The sequence below is a fragment of the Schistocerca gregaria genome, chromosome 2 (assembly GCF_023897955.1).
Source record: "Schistocerca gregaria isolate iqSchGreg1 chromosome 2, iqSchGreg1.2, whole genome shotgun sequence".
Lineage (NCBI taxonomy): Eukaryota > Metazoa > Arthropoda > Insecta > Orthoptera > Acrididae > Schistocerca > Schistocerca gregaria.
The window spans coordinates 87,144,354-87,168,510 of record NC_064921.1 but is presented as its reverse complement, the minus strand read 5'-3'; the positions used below and the strand labels follow the sequence as shown (position 1 = coordinate 87,168,510).

The following is a 24,157-nucleotide window of genomic DNA, read 5'->3' as shown; positions in this document are numbered from 1 at the left end:
TTAGCAAAAGGTTAACCATTTGTATACAGAACACAGAAGGGGGGGGGGGGAGATCAAAAACCATTTTTATGGGAGTATGTGGTCACATATGGACAGTTCAAGCAAAGTATTTTAAAGACTAAAGCTTTTCATTTCCAAGATAATCTAGCTCAATAATAGTATTCTTTCTCATTTTCTTATTTCCTGACGTAGCAGGAAAACTTGTGGTAGTGAAATGTACTTTGTAAGAGGCCAGCCAGTGGAAGCAAGTGAAGTTACAGTTCCCAGATTCACAAAACTTATGTCGGCACCACTGATTCTAAAAAATGTTCAAATGTGTGTGAAATCTTATGGGACTTAACTGCTAAGGTCATCAGCCCCTAAGCTTACACACTATTTAACCAAAATTATCCTAAGGACAAAAACACACACACACACACACACACACTAGTCCCACATGGCATTGATTCTACAATTGTTTTGCTTTTACTTGTGAGCTGAACTTGAGATACAAAATTATCTGATGACATCTTCATCACTGTTGATTATTACCACACTTCAGGTCATAGAATACTCCTCAAAACGATTTATACTATAATGTCCTACAGCCTAATCTTATCTGCCATCATACTTTGTCATATGATTTACTTTCATCCGTAATCTGTTTCTGTCAATTATGATTTCTGGTTTTATCTTTTTACTATTGTTCGCATACATTATTGTGGGTGGGCAACTTGACCACTACAATTATCAGCAGTAGTAAGAATAAGAACTTTAATGTTGTTCTAGTGCCAGAACAGCTGCTAAAGTCTTCAAAATTGCCAGAGGGAAGCTATTCAGAAATATAGAATGGTCACTAAAAACATATGAGGAAATAGAATAGTTTGTAAAAAATTACCTCCACAGCATCTTCAAATATTTCCCTAGAAGTTATATCTGCTAGTGTATCCTCTCAAACTCCTTAGTGAAAGATAAAAATATGCTTTCTTGTGATGGTTGTTCAGGAATGGTTCACAGAGAGATATAGTGACTTCCAGGGAATAAAAAGGATACGCACAGTTAGAATTTTCATTTGTGGGAAAACAAATATGTGGAAATAGTGGTAATGGTTGCTCTTCCTCACACTTTTGAAAAAACGGCACCACCATTCAGCCTAGCTTGTTTCTATTGATTGTCTTTACTGGGATTGTAACAATGGACCAAAATCAAATCATTCTCAATACTCATACTTTAGTGTGGTACTCAAACTTTCCACGAATGACACATCAAAAAATTGATTCCCTTCAAACACATTTAAAAGTATCCATTGTTTTAGGCACCATGTGACTCAAATTATTGCAGTTTAATGGGTTTACCACACAAAGGAACAATAATGCTTTTCCCCTCAACACCCCACAGATGTTAATGAGTACCTCTGGTTCTTTTCGACACATCTAATGTCTCCTCCAGTTAATTATGGTAGTGTGTTATCCAATATGCTTCTGTAATTGCTAACAAAAATTCCTACCAATAGCTGGTGAGCATATAATTAAACAGAAGTGGTACCACTGTACTGAATGAGATCTTTAACTTAGCATTCATGGGACAGATACAAAATTATGGCTGAAAGGCCTAAGGGTTCTTACACCTTTAAATATGAAATATATCATCTAATCAGGCGCTCTCTTTCCTACTCACTTCAATATCATAATCATCAATCTGTCTTTATTGAAAGTAAAAAGGCAATTGAGATTGATATGCACATGTAAAAGCCTTTCTTTCCCATTGCAATGAAGTCATTAAGAATTCCTGACAGCCTTCAGCTTTCTAAATTAAATGATAGCATGTAAAAAAAAAAAAAAAATGCGGTTGCAAGTTAAGATGGTTTACCATTCTGAGACAACAGTGTACGCTGAATAAGAAATGTTTAATGAACAGTTGTGTTGTCACATCACTGTAGCATGTTTTCACTTTCAGATAGTATTCTGTTTGCATTTTCTATATTGTTAAAAGAAGAAGAAGAAGAAGAAGAAGAAGAAGAAGAAAAGAAAGAAAGAAAGAAGGGGGATAACATTATTTCCATACTCCCCTACCAGACTCCTTTTCACTCTCATTTTGAAGAGAAATTCATTGGAAAGAAAAGACAAAGAAAAATCAATTGGAGAATCACAATAGAGTTCAATTAAAACAAAAAACTGGATTATTTCATTGCTGTGTTATGTGCATCACTGTCCTCCAAACAGCATCCAGAACATCAAAAAAGTTGTCTCTCTTGTAAGAGAATAACAAGGAAGTTTATGCTACAAATAAATTGCATGAAAACAAATGTCAAGAAACTAATAACGAAAAATATAACAATACACAATCCAAATGCCAGACTAATCGACAAATCATACTACGACAGAAACTGTATAATAAATCTGATTCAAACATACCTTGAGTGCGGGCACTAGATGAGGCATTGTATCTCGGAGATAACAATAATGCTTGAGCGTGTGCTCTTCGAACAACTGCAACATTGTAGGACAATGCTGTGCGGCGTTTAGCACGAGGATGAGAATACTTACATCTAACTCAACACTAAAGAAATATATGGTCTTGGCAATTTTCACACAATTTGAAGCTTTAATCCATTTGGACGAAATAAATTTAAATTACTGCACTGTGCATGAGCAAAATGACAACATTGTTTCGGAAGGTACAATACTTCTAAAGGTACTATTAATGATGGCCAGATTTCTTTTTTATAATAACAATGTTTGCAATCAAAATGCCTGTAATTTAGGGATTACATTTAATTTGACATATCACTCATGTTTTTCAACTTAAAAAAATGTAAAATATTAATTCTGGTATAGCAATCATATGACTGAGAAATTAATCACATATATTCAATTTGTCTTATAATAGTTGCTTGCAAAATTTTGAAAGATGGAAATTCAATTTTTTTTTTATTTGGACATTTGTCAGGCTATAATGATAATCTCAGTGGTGGTAGCAGAAGTCGGCAAATCTCCATATTTGTATGCAACATAAAACTCTGGAGGTGACTGGAAATCCCCATGGGAAAAAAAGGAATGCACTGTGAAAAATTTGTGCACCATAATGAAAGATTAAATTAATACATAAACAACTGAAACAAACTACAGATCAAATGAAAGAATTAAAGAGGAAGAAAATAATGTCACTTCAATGGTATTTACTGAGTGTTGATAGAGGCAGTTTAATAATAGAATCTTTGGTTACTTTGCCCAAGAGAAAACAGAGGCAAAACAGTTTCATGACTGCGTTAAAGAAAAAGGCAGAGCGGACAAACAAAAATGAGTTCAGAGGTTTTTCTGAAAATGATGGAAGAACCGATATAAAAGAAAAGATGCAAAGAAAAAATGGGGAAAGGGTGAAATGACACAATCAGAAATTAAGGGTGTGGTTTGCAAGATGTTGCCCTAAAAACCATCAAAGGAACAACTAATGACAAACTGCAGTATAATAATCAAAATAATTCTAATAAAAATTACATCAAATGACTTCGATGGACTTGTCACCTAATGTGAATCATCTTGCAATACACCACGCTGACTGTGTAGCTATAATGTCAAAGAAGGGTAGCTTTCCTCCATTTTCATAAAAACTTAATGTTAAGAAGGATGCTGCTCATGTGATCACTGAATTTTTGCAATGTTCCCTTGTCATACGCCCAAATCAAACAGTAATCATCAATATATGGATTATTCACTATAAATGGTGCACACTAATATTAGCAGTGGTATTACCATTAATTATTGTGGTAATAGCAGTAAAGATAAATAACAGTGTTTCTTCTGACAAGGATACAAGCTGGATCTTCAACATCTGGTTCTGGCATATCAAAAAATGGATGTATGGCAAGCAGTTCTGGCACAAGAATTAGTGTCAACTCTGGGTGCTGCTGCCCAACTTTCTGCAGGCAACACCAAGTAGACTTGCGATCCTGTAACATAATCAGCATTTAATTATGAACTAGATTCATCATTGACACAGGGGCTACAGATTCACAAACACTGCGCACACATTGGAAAGCTATCTAAAATGACATTTAGGCAACAACAATGTCAATGCATATAACTGAATACTCAGAGGCTACATGAGCATCTAGTTCAGTTGTTGCATGTATCACAAGATGTGTTCCCTGCTTTTCTTCAGCATTTGGTTTTAGTTACCAATCTGCAACTGCTAGGGCTTTGTAAGGAAGGAAGATTTCTGATAACAATTCAAATTCTTGTGTCATCAAAATAAAATACTAAAAAAATTCAGTATATACATCACCATGTTTTATTAGGTAGAATGCTAATGGGGTTCCAATATCCTCATCCTTCTCTGAGGTATGCACTAGTCCACACAGCCAATTATTGAATGGTTTAATACATACTACTGCGGAATCCTTACCTTCAACTAAGGTATTTTTAAAATACATAAAATTATTTGTAATTCAGATATTGGTTTAAAATCCCAGATCCAAATATTATCATCATGTTACAATAATTAATCACTCTGATGTACACTTTTCAACTCTTATTCATCACATCTGAACTGACTGTATGAAACTTTTAATTTCACGTGACAAGGAAAGAGCAGAAATCATCTAAATGACACACATGAAATGGCGAACAGCTAACATCAAAAAGAGTAATATTTCTGGTTTTCAAAAGGAGTTAGTTAGCTAATTTCACGTTCCATAGGGATCATTTGTATGATAAATCAAAATGACATGGAACGATCACTTTACATCCATATTGCAAATTACTTTGTAAAGATGGCTATGTCCTGAACATTTATAAATTTTAAAAAATACATACAGATATCAGTAATTCCCTCCCACTGCCTTTTACACATTACAGCAATAGAACATTTTCTATGGAATAGAAGGAATTGTCAATGAGAGACTTTTTCAGTTTGTTTTTGCTGCCTGTCAGACATTGTACACCACTGGGTAAGTTATCAAAAATTTTAGCTGCAGCACTGTGCACTCTTTTTGTGCTAAAGGAAACCTTAAAGTGGAGTAATGAACGTTGTTTTTCCTTCTGGTATTGTAATTATGTGCATCATTGTTCCTTTTGAACTACAGTGAAGTAGCCAGAATTCCCAATTGCTTAAACAGATCTCTACAAGACAATCATGGATAAGCAGCATATATTATTCTTACAGCACATTTTTTTAACAATGAAGACTGTCTTTCTTAAAGATAAGTTACTCCAGAACATTATTCCATATGACATTGTTGAATGAGAATGTAGAAAATATGTCAACTTCCTGATTTCTTTCGCCCCAAGGTTTGCAATGATTCTAAGTGCAAATGTGGCTGTACCAAGTTGTTTTAGGAGTTACAAAATGTGCTTTTTTACTTTTAAATTCTCATTGGCGTGGAGACCTTAGAATTTTGACGTTTCCATCCTATTTCTTATTTCATTGTCATTTGTTATAATTGGTGTAGTGCCCCTAGGTGTGCAGAACTGAATATGTCAGATCTTTTTAAAACTAAGGGTGAGACCATTTGCAGAAAACCAATCAATGATACTTTTGAAAACATTGTTTACCATTTCTTCAATTTTTGTATGTATTCTTGAACTGATTGCAATACTAGTGTCATGTGCGAAAACAACTAAAGCTCCTTGTTGTATATTCGACGGAAGATCGTTTACATATGAGGAACAATAGTGGGTGTAAGGTTGAGCCTTGATGAACCCCATATGTGGTTTCTCCTCAGTCGGAATAATGGCCCCTACTTCATTGGTTAAATTACTAAGTACAGCTGTCTGCATTCTTTTGGTTAGATATGATATTATCCATTGGCTGACTTTAACACCAGCCCAGCAAAGCTTCAATTTTTCTAGGAGAATAGAATGATTCACAGTCAAATGCCTCAGATAGGTCACAGAAAATACTAACTGGCACTATTTTATTATTTAATGCTTGTAAAACTTGGTGAACGAACATGTAAAAGGTATTCTCAGCAGAGCAAGTTTTCTGAAATCCAAAATGTGATTTGCTGAGAATATTATTCTTGCTGATGTGAGATACTATTTTAGATACACCACCTTCTAAAATATTTTGAAAAATGATGTCTTCAGTGAAACAGGCTGGTAGTTATTCACATCTCTCCTATCAATTTTCAAATGGGGGGGGGGGGGGGGGGGTTGATAATTGCACATTTCAATCTCTGGAAAAATACCTTGATTTAGTGATGCATTACATATTTCAAATAAGACAGAGCTTATTATATGGGAACAAATCTTAGGTACTCTTCTGAAACACTATCAACACCACAAACGTTTATTACACACATTGGTTACCTGCAACATATAATTTATCGCCCATGCATCCCATTGAGAAGTGATGTTATTCTATTCTGTGACTAACTGTCCTGTCTCTCATGTGACTACATTCCATACAGCCTTAAGTCAACTGTTGGGATTACTGATTTCTGACATTATGTGCACATTCTTTGATTTTTTTAAATGACTTTTCTCAGTAATTTTTCTAGTGTGTAACTGCTACAGAACCTCCACTTGTTCTTGCCAACAGACACATTTCTCTTTTCCTTTCACAAGATACTTTAATCCCTTTAGAGAGAGAGAAATATGTGCTCCAGCTTCTCTTCTTGTATAAATCTGCTCTTCCATTCCTGCTCTGTGGCACTCACTTTTAATTCCAATAGTGTCCAAGTTGTTCAGAGTTTGAATATCAGTTTAATACCAAAAATATTAAGAATTTATTTGTTGTGAGATATAAATGTTGATCTTCAAACTTTATTCTTATTCTGTGAAAAGTTTCATAAAAACCCACCAATCCAATGACAGTAGATGAACAGTTTATCACAGAAGAACTGTTACACTCACAGGGGAAGCAAAAATGTGTAGAAAGATTGGAGTGACATTAACAAATCAGTAGACACGTATAGACTCAAACGGACAGTATCAATTCTGTTTCTTTACTATCATCCCTCAAACACATTTTTTGGTGAAGCACAAAATCATGTATTTAATAAACTGATCATCCAGTTGATAAAACTTGTCGCAGCACTATGACAGACTTCAGGATTAAAAAAAAAAAAAAGTGCACTAAAACTCCATTAGAATTTGTTCCTCAGTAACTGGGCAATGTTGTTTTTTGTGTTTAGGTATTCTAAGATATTAGACATGGTGTCGATTTATATGCATATTTGTATTCATATCTATCCCACCATGACTTTTCACATGCTGACATTATGAAACAATAGAAGACAAAGCAAATCAAAATAAAAAGATATATTACAAATATTTTAGATTTCACTTTTGTTGGTGATTTAAGCTGAACCAATTAAAATACGGCTGAATATAGAAGCCCATTCTGAGTGTCCAGGCAATATTTACAACTCCAAGTTATGGTTGTTATTTTCAACTATATATATCCAGTTTACAAAAACCCTTATTTTACAGAATCTTGAAGAAACTTACAACTGGGTATTTCTTCAAGTTTTCCAACAGTGCTTCAACACACATCTGCAAGCAACCTTTGCTGGAGAGGCGGCATGAGGCAAGCATCTTATGTAGTCCTTCCCTCACATCAATGGAGAAATCCTACAAAGAAAAATAAAATTATGTAGTGTAGTTAAAATGTAAACAAATTACAATACACTAGATGTGGCACACAGTGTTATTGTTAGGGGGTGTCCACAAATTATGCACAGTGCCAACCAGCTCCTGTTGTCAGACTGATTATGCCGAGTGTCAGACATAAGTAAAGATGATAGTCAAAGTACTTACTTATTGGTGGACTGAACTTAAATACACTAAACTACACTCTATATTGAAATTCGGTTAGATTAGTCAGCAATCAACTGCTGTGTGAAGTTAAACTATTTTCAGAACTTTACATCAATGTCACGACTTTCCTGCAAGCAAAAGCTGAACATACTTTTCTGTAGATTATTTTAATAAATGGTTGTCTTTGTTACTCCTGTTTATCACAGTTATTCTGCCACATCTACATCGATTCTCTGCAAGCCACCATACGGTGTGTGACAGAGGGTACTTTGTACCACTATTAGTAATTTCCTTTCCTGCTCCACCCGCAAATAGAGCAAGAGAAGGAGGACCCTCTATATGCCTCCATATGAGCCTTAATTTCTCGTATCTTATGTTCATGGTCATTACACACTATGTATGTTGGTGGCAGTAGAATCATTTGGCAGTCAGCTTCAAACGCCGGTCCTCTAAATTTTCCCACTGGTATTCCAGTTCCCAAAGCATCTCGGTAACACTTAATGTTGTTAGAACCTAACGGTAACAAATCTAGCAGCCTGCCTCTGAAATACTTCAATGTCTTCCTTCAATCCAACCTGATATGGATCGCAAACATTCAAGCAGTATTCACAAATAGGTCGCACCAAGGTCCTTTTTGTCTAAGTCATCTTGTATCTTCCTACAGTCACTCAACTTTGACACTTGAATGTACACCACAGCATCATCAGTGAACTACCACAGATTGCTGCCCACCCTGTTCACCAATCATTTATGTATATACATAACAACAGTGGTCCTATCACACTTCCCTTGGGCACTCCTGACAATACCCTTGTCTGATGAACACTCACCATAGAGGACAACATACAGGGTTCTATTACTTAAGAAGTCTGTGAACTGCTCGCATATATGTGAACTTATTGCATATGCTCATACCTTCATCAACATCCTGTAATGGGGGCATTTCTGGAAATTTAGAAGTGTGGAATCTGCCTGTTGCCCTTTATTCATAGATCGCAGTATATTACACGAAAAAAAGGCAACCAGAGTTTCGCATGAGTGATGATTTCTGAAACCATGCTGATTCATGGATATAAGCTTCTCAATCTCAAGAAAATTTGTTATATTCAAACTGAGAATATGTTCAAGGATCTGCAGCGAAACAAAGTTAGGGATACTGGTCTGTAATTTTGTGGGTCCATTCTTTTACCTTCGTATATACTGGAGTTGCCTGCACTTGTCTCCAATCGCTTGGGACTTTGTGTTGGGCAAGAGATTCACAATAAATGCAAGCTAGGTAAGGGGCTAATCCCATAAAGTACTCTTTGTAACACCAAACTGGGATACCCTGTGGACCTGGTGACTTATTTGCTTTCATATCTTTCAATTGTTTCTCTATGCCAGAGATGTTTATTACTGTGTCATCCACATGGGAGTCTGTCCGATGGTAAAATGATGGTATGTTTGTACAATTCCACTACATGAACTATTTCTTGAACCCAAAATTTTAAACTTCAGCTTTTGTTTTGCTATCTTCAACTGTCACACCAGACTGGTCAACAAGGGACTGAATGGAAGCCTTAGATCTGCTTAGTGATTTTACACAGGACCAGAGCATTCTTGGGTTCTCAGCCAGATCTTTTGTTATGGTATGATAGTAGTAGTTGTACGATTCATGCACAGATCTTTTCACAGATGCACGAATTTCTACTAACCATTGCTTGTCATCATTTGTGCATTCTCTCTCAGAAATACAGCTCTGTGATGTGATGGTAAGCATGTAGTAGGCCACTTTCCTACAGCCATGGAACTCCACAGCTGGCGGTTCACTTCTTGTTACCTTTAATTTGGGTGCCTAATTTACTGATAAACACAACAGGACACCAAAATAATATAAGTCTAGGAATTTTACAAAAGACAAAAGAAGAGTGCTATTTATAAGTTGCTGAAAGTAGAATACTGTGAGCAAGGTAAATAGAAACACAGAAAAGTGTCATACTCGTACTTTTGGAGATGGTATTCTGTGTTCTTTCACTGGAAGATGAAAAACTAAGCGATAGGCGAAAAAAAAAGAAAAAAATTTAAAAAGGATGTACAAATGGTGCAGGAGATAAAAAAATTCACTAAACTGTTTTCAAAACTTCTCTTGAGCCTCCATTTGTTTTCACCATCAGATGATTGATTTAGTCATCTCATCTTATGCTGTCTTGGATGGTACCACTAAACTATCTTAATTTATTTGAATAATCTACACAGTGAGTCCCTACTTTCAGCTGTTCTGGTTTCCTTTTTACAGGGTGGATGCAGATAATTCACTGTAGAAAACTACCAAATTAAAAAGAGAGAGAATGGTTGATCAGTACGTCAGTAGTTACCTCTAGGACAAAAACTGAAGCACTGTCAATACACACTTTAAAAGTGGAAACATTAATCCTAGCTTTATGATAATATTATTTCCTGCTTCAGAGAGTTGGTCCCTTATCCTCATCAGCAATGGCCCCCTTATACTGCAGTCCTACCTTTCTTTCCTCTCTGACGACAGAAATAACAGTTTCAAAAGCTAGGGTCCCTGTTTCCACTAAAAAATTGTATCTGTATGTCACCTTATTCTAGGGGATAGGTTAGGAGCACACATGTCACCTGAAGTACCATACAATTGAAAGACTTGACTGATATGGTTCAATTTGCCTCTTTAGGGACTCCACCCAATCATGCCATATGATTATACCGGGTGATCAAAAAGTCAGTATAAATTTGAAAACTTAATAAACCCCGTAATAATGTAGATAGAGAGGTAAAAATTGACACACATGCTTGGAATGACATGGGGTTATATTTGGAGGGGGAGGGGGGGGGGGGGGGGGGGGAAGTTCACAAAATGTCCGACAGATGGCGCTGCTACTGTGACGGGTGAGAGGTACACCGATATGTTACAGAATTCGCATCATCCCCAGCCTGGCTGATAAACACCAGCTGGAACGTACGATGTTTATGCAGGATTGCACTCCGCCCCATATTGCTAGATGCGTGAAAGATATCTCGCGTGCGCCGTTTGGTGATGCTCATGTGCTCAGCCGCCACTTTTGTCATGCTTGGCCTCCCAGGTCCCCAGATCACAGTCCGTGCGATTATTGGCTTTGAGGTTACCTGAAGTCGTAAGTGTATAGTGATCGACCGACATCTCTAGAGATGCTGAAAGAAAACATCCAACGCGAATGCCTCACCATAACTCCGAACATGCCATAGAGTGCTGTTCACAACATTATTCCTTGACTACAGCTATTGTTGAGGAATGATGGTGGACATATTGAGCATTTCCTGTAAAGATCATCATCTTTGCTTTGTCTTACTTTGTTATGCTAATTATTGCTATTCTGATCAGATGAAGTGCCATCTGTCGGACATTTTTTGAACTTTTCTATTTTTTTTGGTTCTAATAAAATCCCATGCCATTCCAAGCACGTGTGCCAATTTGTACCTCTCTATCTACATTATTCTGTGATTTATTCAGTTTTCAAATTTATACTGACTTTTTGATCACCCGGTATATTTTTAATTTTGTAATTTTAAATGCTATCCTTATTCAATGCATCTGTTGTCTTTAATATTGTAAAATAACAGCCAACTAAATTGATCAACTCATCGAGGTTACAGTAACTGTGTTATAGATGTGAATGTGGTCAAATTAAATCAGATTATGCTGAGGGAATTAGATGAGGAAATGATACACTTAAAGTAGTAGATGTGTTTCACTATTTGGGCAGCAAAATAACTGATGATGGCCGAGGTAGAGAGGATATAAAATGTAGACTGGCAATGGCACAAAAGCATTTCTGAAGAAGAGAAAATTGTTAACATCAAATATAGATTTAAGTGCTAGGTAAAAGTATTTTGTATGGAGTGTAGCCATGTATTGAAGTGAAACATGGACAATAAACAGTTTGGACAAGAAGAGAATAGTAGCTTTTCAAATGTGGTGTTAAGGAAGAATGCTGAAGATGGGTAGATCACATAACTAAAGAGGAGGTACTGACTGGAATTGGGGAGAAAAAGACATTTATGGCACAACCTGACTACAAGAAGGGATCGGTTGATAGGACTCATTCTGAGAAATCAAGGGATAACCAATTTAGTACTAGGGGGAAGTATGGGGGGTAAAAATCATAGAGGGAGTCCAAGAGTTGAATACAATACGCAGATTCAGGAGGATGCAGGTTGTAGTAGCTATTCAGAGTTGAAGAGGCTTGCACAGGATAGAGTAAAGTAGAGAGCTGCATCAAAGCAGTCTTCGGACCAAAGACCACAACAGGAGGTGTGAAATATGTCTTTGTGGATGTGAATGATGTGGATACACAAAGGAGGATGAACTTGTGATACTATCAGCTGAAGTAGTAACAGTGAACAGCATCTACACCAAAAACAAGATTGTACAAATGCAGAAAATGATTTGATGTGATCCAATATTAAAGCTAAGAAATGTATCAAAGTAGGCATATCTGTATAAGCATCCTGCTCCTTTCCTTTGTAGTAACCCTGAGATCAAGGCAGTTTTTTACAAGGACTAACATATTCCTTATCATCTTGGGTAGCCAGAAAATAGATCAAATGCCCTGTCCTGTGCATCATCCTTTCTCAATTCAGTCATCCAGGAAGATGGTGAGTTCTTACTTTGCAACAACAACTTTTATTAAGATAGTGGCTATGCCTCTACTGTTTCATGGTAGCATGCACCTGTTACTACAGAGAAATATGCAAAGTATTTGCTTACTAACGAAACCAGTGGCACTATGCATTTCTCCATCACAGATACTGAAATAATCTCTGGTAGCATATATAACTTCTGTGACTGCTGAATATTTCAATGTAATTCAGCCACTTATAAAATACAAAACACAATCACAGCATCAGTTATGATGTTACTGATGATGAAAATGGAGTAAGTTGCAGAAAGCTTAAACGGTCACTCATATATAACATCTCAAAAAACTAATAAAATACACTACTGCTGCTCACTATATAGAGGAGACCTTAAGTCAGACAGGTCAAATGGACAGACTGCTACACATTTCAGCTTTCAGTCAAAAAGCCTACCTCTCAAGAAGAAATTACACACACATTCACAACCCACCACTCAACATCTCCTCTGTATGGTGAGTATCCTTTTTATCAAACTATGTCAATCCAAAAATTATGTTCCAATGTAGTAACATCTTCACTGGATACAACCCATGATAAACGGCATTATCCACAACATTAGTAAAAAGCTACTCAAGTGCTGGTTGAGGACACGGAAAACGCATGAAGTGTTTGTTTCTTCGGGGAAACAAAATGATAGTTAATACAGTGTGACAATTAATTAATGACCATATTCACAGTGAACATTATATATGGTACCAATTTGTTTTTCTTTGTCTGTTTCCTTTCAGATGAAGAAAAAGACCAATATTTGTGAAATTTAGTGGTGTAACATGGAAACAGTGAGGACCAATGGTGGAACTTCATTTCAAGCAATTTAGTTATTATTACTCAAAGAAGGCTTCCCGTTACATTTGGTGGGTGTGTGTACGTCCTTCTCGAAAGTCAGTTCTGGAATATTTCGAATCTCACAGAACCAGTGATAGTTTAACTGATGCTAAACCTTATAGGTAAGAATTGATCTGTATGCAATGAAGAAACTGTTGAAAGTTTAAGAGTAATATCTAGAAACAGCGGAAAGAAACATGTAAGAAGTTTATTACAAGAAATTGGTTCAACACAGACACACTGTGCAACATCTTGAGACAAGATCTGAACTTGTATCCTTACAAACTTCAGGTATCTCACAAGTTGAAATAGCTGATTTTCAAAGTTGTTTTTATGCAACAATACAATTAGCTTAAACTTAGACAATCAGAATTTTGGAGTGTGGCTCGTAATATGTGATGAAGTAAACCTCCACTCACCCAGTTACATGAATTAAACAAATGTGAAATTATCGGCTGGACAAAAATGTGAGATTCGTGAAAGCCCTCGACGTAGTATAAGAGTATGATGTGCAATATCAAGATCATGGACAAAAGGCCCATATTTTTTTTTAAAAAAATGAAAATGGTGTTACTGTAATTGTTAATGGCAAACACAACAGATAAATGCTTAGATATTGTTTTACTCTTGAGTTACAACAATGAAACCCCAGTTTTAGGGACAGCAAGACAGTTGAATAAGGAAATTATTGCAATAGACATTTCCTTATCAAGTGATTTGAAGGTTTGGTGACAATGAATGGCCTACCCATACCCCAGAGTTAACCGCTCCAAACTTCTTTTTATGGGGTTACTTAAAGTATATTTCAATAAACCAAACAACACAGAACACCTAAAAGCAGCCATTAGAAATTAAATTAAATTTATATCAAATGATACACTTCCACAAATTATGAACAAAGTATTAGTTCTGTCAGGAATATATATGATTCATGGAGGATATCTAATGCTGTAATTTTAAAAAAATAGGCAATGTTTGTTAGTTTCCTATATTTTTACCTATTACTTCAACCTGAAGTTGAAAGTTTGACACAAATAAAATACACTAACTATAAATGTTATTAATTAATTGTCACCCTGTATTAATATATGAAGAAAAAAGCAAGGAGGCATAACATCAGACAGTGTGAACAGAATAGTAGAAACAAAATACGAAGAACATAACAATGGCCTTGTTTTAGAAAATGAATGTTAGATTTATAAACTTATTTCTGGTCAAACTGACCAGGTGTGACTGACTCTTCAAATGCTGCAGACCTCTTTGTAATGTTATGGTTATTCAACAAAAAATCTAAATTAAACAAAACAATATATCATCTTTTGCAGTTCAATTGACTTTATTTGTACATTACCTTAAGAGCACCAAGAATTGTCTCCAACTGATCTTCCCGTAGTATAATGTGTCTACTGATCTTTGTAAGACTATCTATAGCTTTAAGCCGAACTTCTTCAATCTCATCATTAAACATGTCTACAAGAAAGTCCAAAGACATTAGTGCAAACTGTGGATTGTTCATTGCCAATGAACACAGTGACTCCACGGATGCATTTCTTACTTCTGCGGAAATAAGGAAAGAGTAACCTTTAAAGTGTGAAGAAAATAAGCCTGAAATCATCATTACAGTGAGGAAACAAATTAATTTAATTGTTTATTAAAATCACTGTTGTTATTTTAAAATAATAATTAAACCATTCATGTCAATGATTCGAAAAAACAGCAGATCTCAATATAAATTTCCGTTACATTAATAAATTTGACATTTGATTTTACATCACAACTCTCTCCCTTCTGATTCCCTATGACATTCCAATTTACATGCAGAACATTACAACAAAACAAAAACAAAAAAGGAAAAAGGAAAAGGAGATCACTTCAAGAATGACCACCTGAATGGGTCATTTAATATGTATCATCATCAACAACAACCACAGCTGCAAAAAGGTTGCCTCGTGACTTCTTTGTGCATTATGGTCTGCATCCGTGTTGCTCCTGTATAAATTCCCATATTGACGATTCATACTGTTAAGACTGAAAGCACTAATCCTAGCTTTCAGAACTATTAGTTCCTTTCCCAGAGAGGAAAAGGAGGATACGCTGGGAATTGTAAGAGTGGAGTCTAGGTCACTCAAACCTTAGAATAAGAAGCATTCTGTCTCATAATTTTATGGTGTATTTTCCTTTTAACAAAATTATTGCCCCCGTGAACCACTGACCTCGCCGGTGTGGGGGGACTGGGTCCACAAATGATACAAATAGCTGTACCTCAGGTGGACCCCAACAGAGGAGTATCTGTGGAGAGGTCAGGCTGATGTTGCCTGAAGAGGGGCAGCAGCCCTTTCAGTAGCTGCAGGGCAAGAATCTGGATGACTGACTAATCTAACCTTGTAACATTAGCCAACATGGCTTTGCTGTGCTGGAAGTGCAAACGACTGAAAGCAAGGAGAAATTTCAGAATTTATTTCTTCCAAAGGGTATATAGCTCTACCTGTATGTCTTAATGATGACAGCATGCTGTTGGGTAAAATATTCCAAAGATAAAATAGGCCCCATTCGGTTCTCTGGGTGGGGACCACTCAGGAGGGTGTCAAGCGCAAAATGCCTAGAGGAATGAGTAGAGGACAAGAGGCTAGAATTTGACAACGCACTGAAGAATCTAAGTGGAAACTAGACCCCTGGATTAGAAGACATTTCCACAGATTTATTGATATCTTTGGGACAGTCTGTCATGACAGAATTATTTCACCTGGTAAGCAAGAGGTCAACGGTCTTGCTGCAGCAGTAACACCGGTTCCCTTCAGATCGCTGAAGTTAAGCACTGTTGGGCTGGACTAGCACTTGGATGGATGACCATCTGGTCTGCTGAGCGCAGTTGGCAAGCGGGGTGCACTCAGCCCTTGTGAGGCAAACTGAGGGGCTACTTGATTGAGACATAGCGGCTCCTGTCTCGTAAACAGACATACAGCCAGGAGAGCGGTGTGCTGACCACATGCCCCTCCATATCTGCATCCAGTGAAGCCTGCGGGCTGAGAATGACATGGCGGCCGGTCAGTACCATTGGGCCTTCCAAGGCCTGTTCGGATGGAATTGGTGTGCAAGACATATGAGACATGCAAAATACCCTCAGACTTCAGGCAGAATGTAACGATTCCAGTTCTGAAGAGGGTAGGCTGCAGTAGGTGTGAATACTACTGACTCTTCAGTTTAATACATACTGCTTGCAAAAGATTAACACATATTATTTAAAGAAGAATGGCACAAACTTGTAGAAGTGGTACTCGAGGGAAGATAACTTTGGCTTTCAAAGTAATATAAAAACACGCGAGGCAATAATGACGTTATGGTTTATCTTAGAAGACAAAACAATGAAAGGCAAACCTTTGTTTATAGCACTTATACATTTAGAGAAAGCTTTTCACTATGTCGATTGGAATACACTGAAATTATGAAGGTAGCAGAGATAAAACACAGATAACGAAAGGCTATTTTCAACTTGTACAGAAACCACACAGCAGTTATAACAGTCGAGGGGCATGAAGGGGAAGTAGTTGTTGAGATGGAGTGAGGCAGGGTTGTCGCCTATCTGATGTTATTCAATTTGTACACTGAGCAAGCAGTGAAGGAAACAAAAGAAAAATTTGCAGCAGGGATTAAAGTTCAGGGAGAAGAAATAAAAACTTTGAGATTTGTTGATGATACTATAGTTCTGTCAGAGACCACAAAGGATTTGGAAGGACAATTGAACAGACTGGACAGTGTCTTGGAAGAGCGACCTAAGATGAACACCAACAAAAGCAAAACAGGGGTACTGAAACGTAACTGAATTAAATCAGATCACACTGAAGGAATTAGATTAGGAAACAAGACACTTAAAGTAGGAGATGACGTTTTCTATTGGGGAAGCAATATGAATGATGATGACTAAAGTGCAGAGGATATAAAATGCAGACTGGTAACAGCACAAAAAGCATTTCTGAAAAAGAGGAATTTGCTAACATCAAACATAAATTTATATATTATAAAGTGTTTTCTGGAGGTATTTGTCTGGAGTATAGCCTTGTATGGAAGTGATTATGGATATAATCAGTTCAGACAAGAAGAGAATAGAAGCTTTTGAAAAGGTGGTTCTATAGAAGAATGCTGACGACTAGATGGATAAATGTAACAAATGATGTGGTAGTGAATCAAATTGGAGAGAAAAGAAATGTATTGCTCAACTTGATTAAAAGAAGGGATAGATTAATGAGACACATTCTGAGACATAAAGGAATTGTCAATTTGGTAATGGGAGAGTGGGGGTAAAAATCAGAGAGGCCACGCAAATTCAGATGGATGTATGTTGTGGTAGTTATGAACAGACGAAGAGGCTTGCACACTAACTTAGTGAACTGCATCAACCCCATCTTCGAAGCGAAGACAACAACCACCACCACCACCACCACCACCAACAACAACAACAACAACAAAAACAGCAACAAAAACAACAACAGCAACAAAAACAACAAAACTATATTTAATCTGTGTCTCTTATAAGTCAGCTGCCCTTCTGTAGGAAACCAGACATTATTTTCATCGAGTTTTAAATTAACTACTTTCCAACTCCCCTCCTCAGATTTTTTTCACATTTTCTTCAAACTTTTGGTTTCCTCTCACTGTGTTCTATAAAACTTGTACCACTCCGCCAGCACTAATTTCCATAGGCAGCATGAGAGCTGTTTCTGAAGTCAATGTTTTGTGGTGTGTGAAAGATAAAATTTTGTGATGATTTATTTGTTCCATATTTTGCTACTTTTTACCTACCTTGATACTCATCTTCAAGTCCATGAACAAATGCCCCACATGAACCACTATTGACAAGGCTCACTGATTCTGCATCAACCAGTTCACGTGGGGCATCATCTGCCCAGTTGCGGCCACTAGACCACTCTCCAGAAGTTATTGATTCCCAAGCACGTTCATGGGCTGACCGTTTCCGCTGCAACACAACAGGGACACCTTTTGCATTTTAGATTCCTGCACATACGTAATACTGATGTTTAAAACCAAACATCATGAGCAATAATTATACAGAATATTATTATTTCTTCATTTCAACTGGACATCATTAATTTATCGTATCACTCAATAAATGAATAGTTCCTGTCTTTTCAAGAGGTTTTGCCACACAAGCTTACAATCGCAAAAAGATTTTCCTCCATTCATCTTCCCATCTGATATTAACTTCTTACAATTGCAGCCAAAACATGTATGTTGGACTGCTTTCATTATAAACAATGCTAATTTAACAGCGAGAGTAGTGAGCCCCTGTGTAAATTAGAAGGTGGTTCATGCCAAAAGAGTTGTAGGAAAGGGGTCTGCTGACACACTGTCATAGAGAGACAGGAGGAGGATGGGACCTCACAGGTTCACTTCTGCCAGCACCTCTCTCCTTATTTTCCAAATTTAATAGAATCTCTCCTGCAAACATTGCTGGAATAGCACTCCTAGAAGCAAAGATTGCTTTGAGTCTTTACCTGGCACACAGCTTTAATGGCTCTAAGCATTATGGGACTTAACATCTGAGGTCATCAGTCCACTAGACTTGGAACTACTTAAACCTAACTAACCTAAGGACATCACAAGCATGCATGCCTGAGGCAGGATTCGAACCTGCGACCGTAGCAGCAGCGCGTTTTCAGACTGAAGCGCCTAGAGCCACTCAGCCACAGTGGCCGGCACAGCTTTAATCTTCCAGGATTCAATGCCATTTGCATTTTCTCTATTGGGCAAACAATTTCTGCAGCTGGGAAGCACTTTTTATTTAGTTGCATGTACTTTTGGGCTATTTCTTACAATGACTGACTCGTGGTACATTTTGTGTTTCCATGAGAATTAGTGTAAAATGGAATCATAAATTAGAATAGTAATCTGAAAACAGATTGTTTCACATAATACAGTTCATGATATTTCACACCTATCAATTACAGCAAGAAACACAAATTTTGTTACTGCACTAAAAGGAATCATGCTGAACTTTATATAGGGTGTTTCTAACATTTCTTCCACCAACTCTTAGGACACAGAAGAAGGTGAGCTGATAATGGTTTGAATAAAATCCCATGTGAAGAGAGATACTGTTCACATGTTACAAGAACCACAGGAAGAGATTATAATTTAACACCATGTTGTCAGAGATGCAGCACAAGCTTGGATTAAGGAAGAACCGTTGATGTGCCCTTTCAACGGAATCATATCATTATTTGCTTTAAGGAATTCCAGGAAATCACGGATACAGTCTTACCATTCCACCACCTTGCTGGCCAACCTGGCAATGGAGACAGAAATGAGTGACTTAGATAAAAAGTACACAGAATAAATCTTTATTCAGGTAAGCAAATATGCATTTAGGAAGGGTCACTAATGGTAGATCAAAATGGAGGGACCTTGGTTCTGACACAAATCGATGCTTTGCCTAGAAACAGTGAAGAGGTTGAGAAATCTGCAAACTGGGGGAAAAATGGACAGAGACAGAGAATCCAAGAATAAATATAGTTGAAAAAGATGAATTCAGCATGGGAGGGGAGGGAAGGGAGGCATTAAGTGGAGCTATAAAATATAGACTTGACAAGGGTAAAAATTCTAGGAGATAAACAAAAATGGACTCTGGACTTGTGCATACGAAAGAGATGTGAGGAAAGTATGGCAGTAGCAATGTGAGAGATGTCACTAGTCAGTAAATGAAAACAAATTTTGGATAAAAAAAAGTTCAAATGTATGTGAAATCTTATGGAACTAACTGCTAAGGTCATCAGTCACTAAGCTTACACACTACTTAACCTAAATTATCCTAAGGACAAACACACACACCCATGCCTGAGGGAGGACTCGAACCTCCGCCGGGACCAGCCGCACAGTCCATGACTGCAACACCTTAGACTACTCGGCTAATCCCCGTGGCAAATTTGGGATAATCACCAACTGAAATTAAGGACTGTCAAGTACAGAAATTACTGAAAATTCAGTGTGGTTTCAGTTGTCTAAAACTGCTGGTGTGTGTGTGTGTGTGTGTGTGTGTGTGTGTCACCTATTTTTGACAAAGGCCTTACTGCCCGAAAGCTTTATTTGTGAATCTTTTTGTTGTGCGTATCTGCAACTTAGCATCACTGCTACATAGTAAGTAGCACCTTTTATTTCCATAATATTGTTATATTCCATCCTGGATTTTCCATTGTTTGAAAATTCAGACAAATATTCTGGACACTACTGGTATGTTTTCTTTTCTTGAACAAAATGTCATCCAAATGAGTGTGTTTCATTTGTATCATTGTGTTACAGACATTTTATTTGAATGATTGGTGTTAATTTTTATGCCACAGTTCCTTGGCATTATCTTTCTGAAATCTGAAAAAAAAAAAAAATAAACAGAAAGTAAAGGCATATAGACTTACCCTCATATTTGACATGAGTTTCTTGTCTAGTGTCTGCTGGAGGAAGCGAGGGCTGATTGATGTCATCGAACCCAGCAGACGAGCTGCCTGTGTACGAACACGCATTGATAAGTCATTAATCATGTGACATATTTTCCCAAATGCATCATCCACAAGTCGAATCTCTTCATCGCTGTCTGGTAGTGTGACAAGGCTGTATTATTAGAGACAAAATTAGTGTATACATAAATTAGCGTCACTGCTATCACTGAACATGACTAGTGAGCTATACAGACAAACATGGTAAGTACATTTTGAATGACAAGCATTTATATAAAGACTCCTTTCTTACTTGCTATGATACATTTATTGTAAATACTTATTTTTGTGAATTTCTTTTGCCACTATACCTCTTCTTTTATCCCCAGCCATAATTAAATCTCTTAATTACATCATATTCCATCCACAAAATTTATCTGTCATTCTCTTGTACCTAATTAATAAACAGGAACAAGTAGGTTGGCATAAATATATTTTTTTTTTAAAAAAAAAAGAAGAATAGGTTACAGGTATGTATACTTATAGCAAACAGGCAATAGAACATGGTCTCAGGTGCATATAAAGTGTTTCTAATAAAGTTGTTCTTTAAGAAAGGAAAATATCAGAGAGTCAACTCACAACCAAATTGTCACCTTTCAACCTAACCTAGGCATTGTACTATGCTACAAATCAGTCTGTCACAACAACTTAAATTCCAAAGTGTAATATAGACGCAAAAAAATATTGTCCACATTCTGTTCTCTTACTGTTGATGCATGTATGATGACACACACCTCACCATCATTACATCATAGGACGAAGCTGACAACCGGTATCAATAGGTTCAGTTGAACTGACTTTTTCATTTGAGTCCCAGTGATGCACCGTTACACAAGCTCAAGTGAAAATGAATCTCCAGACATTTGGACATGAAACTGTTTTTGGCAAATCTAAATAGCTGATAAACACTTTTAGGAAATAAAGGGTGTTTTTTGTACTCACCAATTACTCATTAGTCACAACAGCACTGACATAAAAAGCTGCATGATTTTGCATACTTACTTTTCTGAATATGTTTGTCCCAGAACCCACACAATACGAAGTGCAACTTGTCGAACAATTTCATAGTCATCTTTGAGAGCCAAGCACACTTCTGAGTAGACAGAAGGATCTAATTTCAGACCACGCTCATGCAATCTTAGCTGCAAACAGAATAAAAGCAACACTTTTTTTTTTTTTTTTTTTTGGTTGCATACTGCAGCATATGATTTTCATTTGAACAAATCTGCTGATTAAGTATATGCAGGCAAGGTAAAAATGATCAATATTTATGACAATATAAAATAGAAAGAAACTTCCACATGGGAAAAATATCTTAAAAACAAAGATTCCAAGACTTACCAAGCGGGAAAGCGCTGGTAGATAGGCACAATGAATAAAACACACACACAGAATTTGAGCTTTCGCAACCGGCAGCTGCTTCGTCAGGAAAGAGGGAAGGAAAAGGAAAGATGAAAGGATGTGGGTTTTAAGGGAGAGGGTAAGAAGTCATTTCAATCCCGGGATCGGAAAGACTTACCTTAGGGGGAAAAAAGGATAGGTATATACTCGCGCACACACGCACACGCACGCGCACACACACATACACCTATCCATACATACACAGATACAAGCAGACATATTTAAAGGCAAAGAGTATGGGCAGAGATTCCGCCTTGACTTATATCTCTGTCCATACTCTTTGCCTTTAAATATGTCTGCTTGTGTCTGTGTATGTATGGATAGATGTGTGTGTGTGTGTGTGTGTGTGTGTGTGTGCGCGCGCGCGCGAGTATATACCTATCCTTTTTTCCCCCTAAGGTAAGTCTTTCCGCTCCCGGGATTGGAATGACTCCTTACCCTCTCCCTTAAAACCCACATCCTTTCATCTTTCCTTTTCCTTCCCTCTTTCCTGACGAAGCAGCCGCCGGTTGCGAAAGCTCAAATTCTGTGTGTGTGTTTTATTCATTGTGCCTATCTACCGGCGCTTTCCCGCTTGGTAAGTCTTGGAATCTTTGTTTTTAAGATATGACAATATAAAAGTATATACTTCACAGACACAGATGCTGTCATGTGGCTAAATAGAACTAGACATATAAAATAAAGTTAATAAACATAGCATTTTAGAATTAGTTGTAGCAATTTATTTGTCAAAGGATGGATCATACTACAATGTTTGGCAAATGGAACACCTAATTTGGCAAAAAAGGTAACACAGTATTTGGCAAAAAATAACTAAGACTCTAGCAAAGTAGTAACACTGAATATGGCAAAAACAGCAACAAATCTGGCAAACAATAGCACCAAATCTAGTAGTGATATGGCAAAAAATAACTGTCAAAAAATAACACAAATATTGCAAGCAATAACACCAAATTTGAAAAAAATAACAATAAATTTGGCAGGAAATAAAATCTAATTTGTCAAAAAATAGCTCCAGATTTGGCAAAAAATAATGTCAAATTTGGCAAAAAAAAGAGTAAAATATGCAGTTGAAAAATAAAACAACAAAATTGGCATAAAAAACCTGTAACTGGCAAAAAACACTGAAACTGGCAAAAGACACCGAAAGTGGCAAAAAATAAATAAATAAAATATAATTATAAAATTGATAGAAATAAACAAAAAAGTTACATAAAACTTAGCAAACACAGTGAAACCAAATTTAGTAAAAAAAATGGAGGGCAATACCAAATCTTGCACAGAAAAACACTGGAATCGTCAAAAAGTAACACAGAATTAGACAAAAAAAATTTGGCCAAAAATAGCAGTGAAATGGGCTACAAAATAAAATGATTTTTTCCTGTCCCAACAGATAGTACTGCAAAACAGACACAAAATTGATGAGAGTATTTTTGATCCAGCAGTGATTTTTTTCACCAGACGCGTTTCACTTTATTGAGACAAAGCATCATCAGTGGTCTGTAATTAAGTTTATTTACATTTTGATTTGCTTTTTAGATAAAAAAACAGTTTGTTACGAATAGGTTGGTTTGTACTTATAGCGATTTTTCGACTGCTTTCTTGCTTACATCAGGAAATGCCGTCTGCTAGCACATCATTGTTTTTCTGTGTTAGACACCGATAATTTTCTTCTACTTTTTAGATATTCTGCAGCACTATGCATTTCTCACAACACACTTTTATGCACACCACTGTATTCTGTTTGTTTTTGTACTTCAAGTATGTGTTGATGTTTGTGTTTTGTAGTCTTGTCAACATAACATGTCCACTACTTTGTCTTTGGCTTACAAATATTCTTTTTTAAATTAGGTTATTGTATGTGTGTAATTCTATTGAAGTACTGTATTTGAATGCTCTGATGTGTTCTTTATATCTGGAATAACTTCAAGTTGAACGAATATATTTCAAGGAAGACGCTATACATGAAAGTCACAGATCAAGTAAACAGAGTAAGATGTGTGTACACTTGAC

At 36.7% G+C, this 24,157-nt stretch overlaps 1 protein-coding gene across 1 annotated transcript in view; it reads right to left on the bottom strand.

Moving 5' to 3' along the window:
* The window catches only part of LOC126336377 (integrator complex subunit 4), a 102,374-nt gene that overhangs the window by 17,616 nt on the left and 60,601 nt on the right, over nucleotides 1-24,157 (bottom strand). The window contains exons 6-12 of the mRNA XM_049999991.1: nucleotides 21,746-21,885; nucleotides 20,666-20,858; nucleotides 18,039-18,213; nucleotides 14,593-14,798; nucleotides 7,431-7,553; nucleotides 3,793-3,928; nucleotides 2,394-2,527 (exon numbers count right to left, since the gene is read on the bottom strand). Of these exons, the coding sequence (XP_049855948.1) occupies nucleotides 2,394-2,527; nucleotides 3,793-3,928; nucleotides 7,431-7,553; nucleotides 14,593-14,798; nucleotides 18,039-18,213; nucleotides 20,666-20,858; nucleotides 21,746-21,885 (1,107 nt within the window). The remainder of the gene's footprint in view (nucleotides 1-2,393; nucleotides 2,528-3,792; nucleotides 3,929-7,430; nucleotides 7,554-14,592; nucleotides 14,799-18,038; nucleotides 18,214-20,665; nucleotides 20,859-21,745; nucleotides 21,886-24,157) is intronic.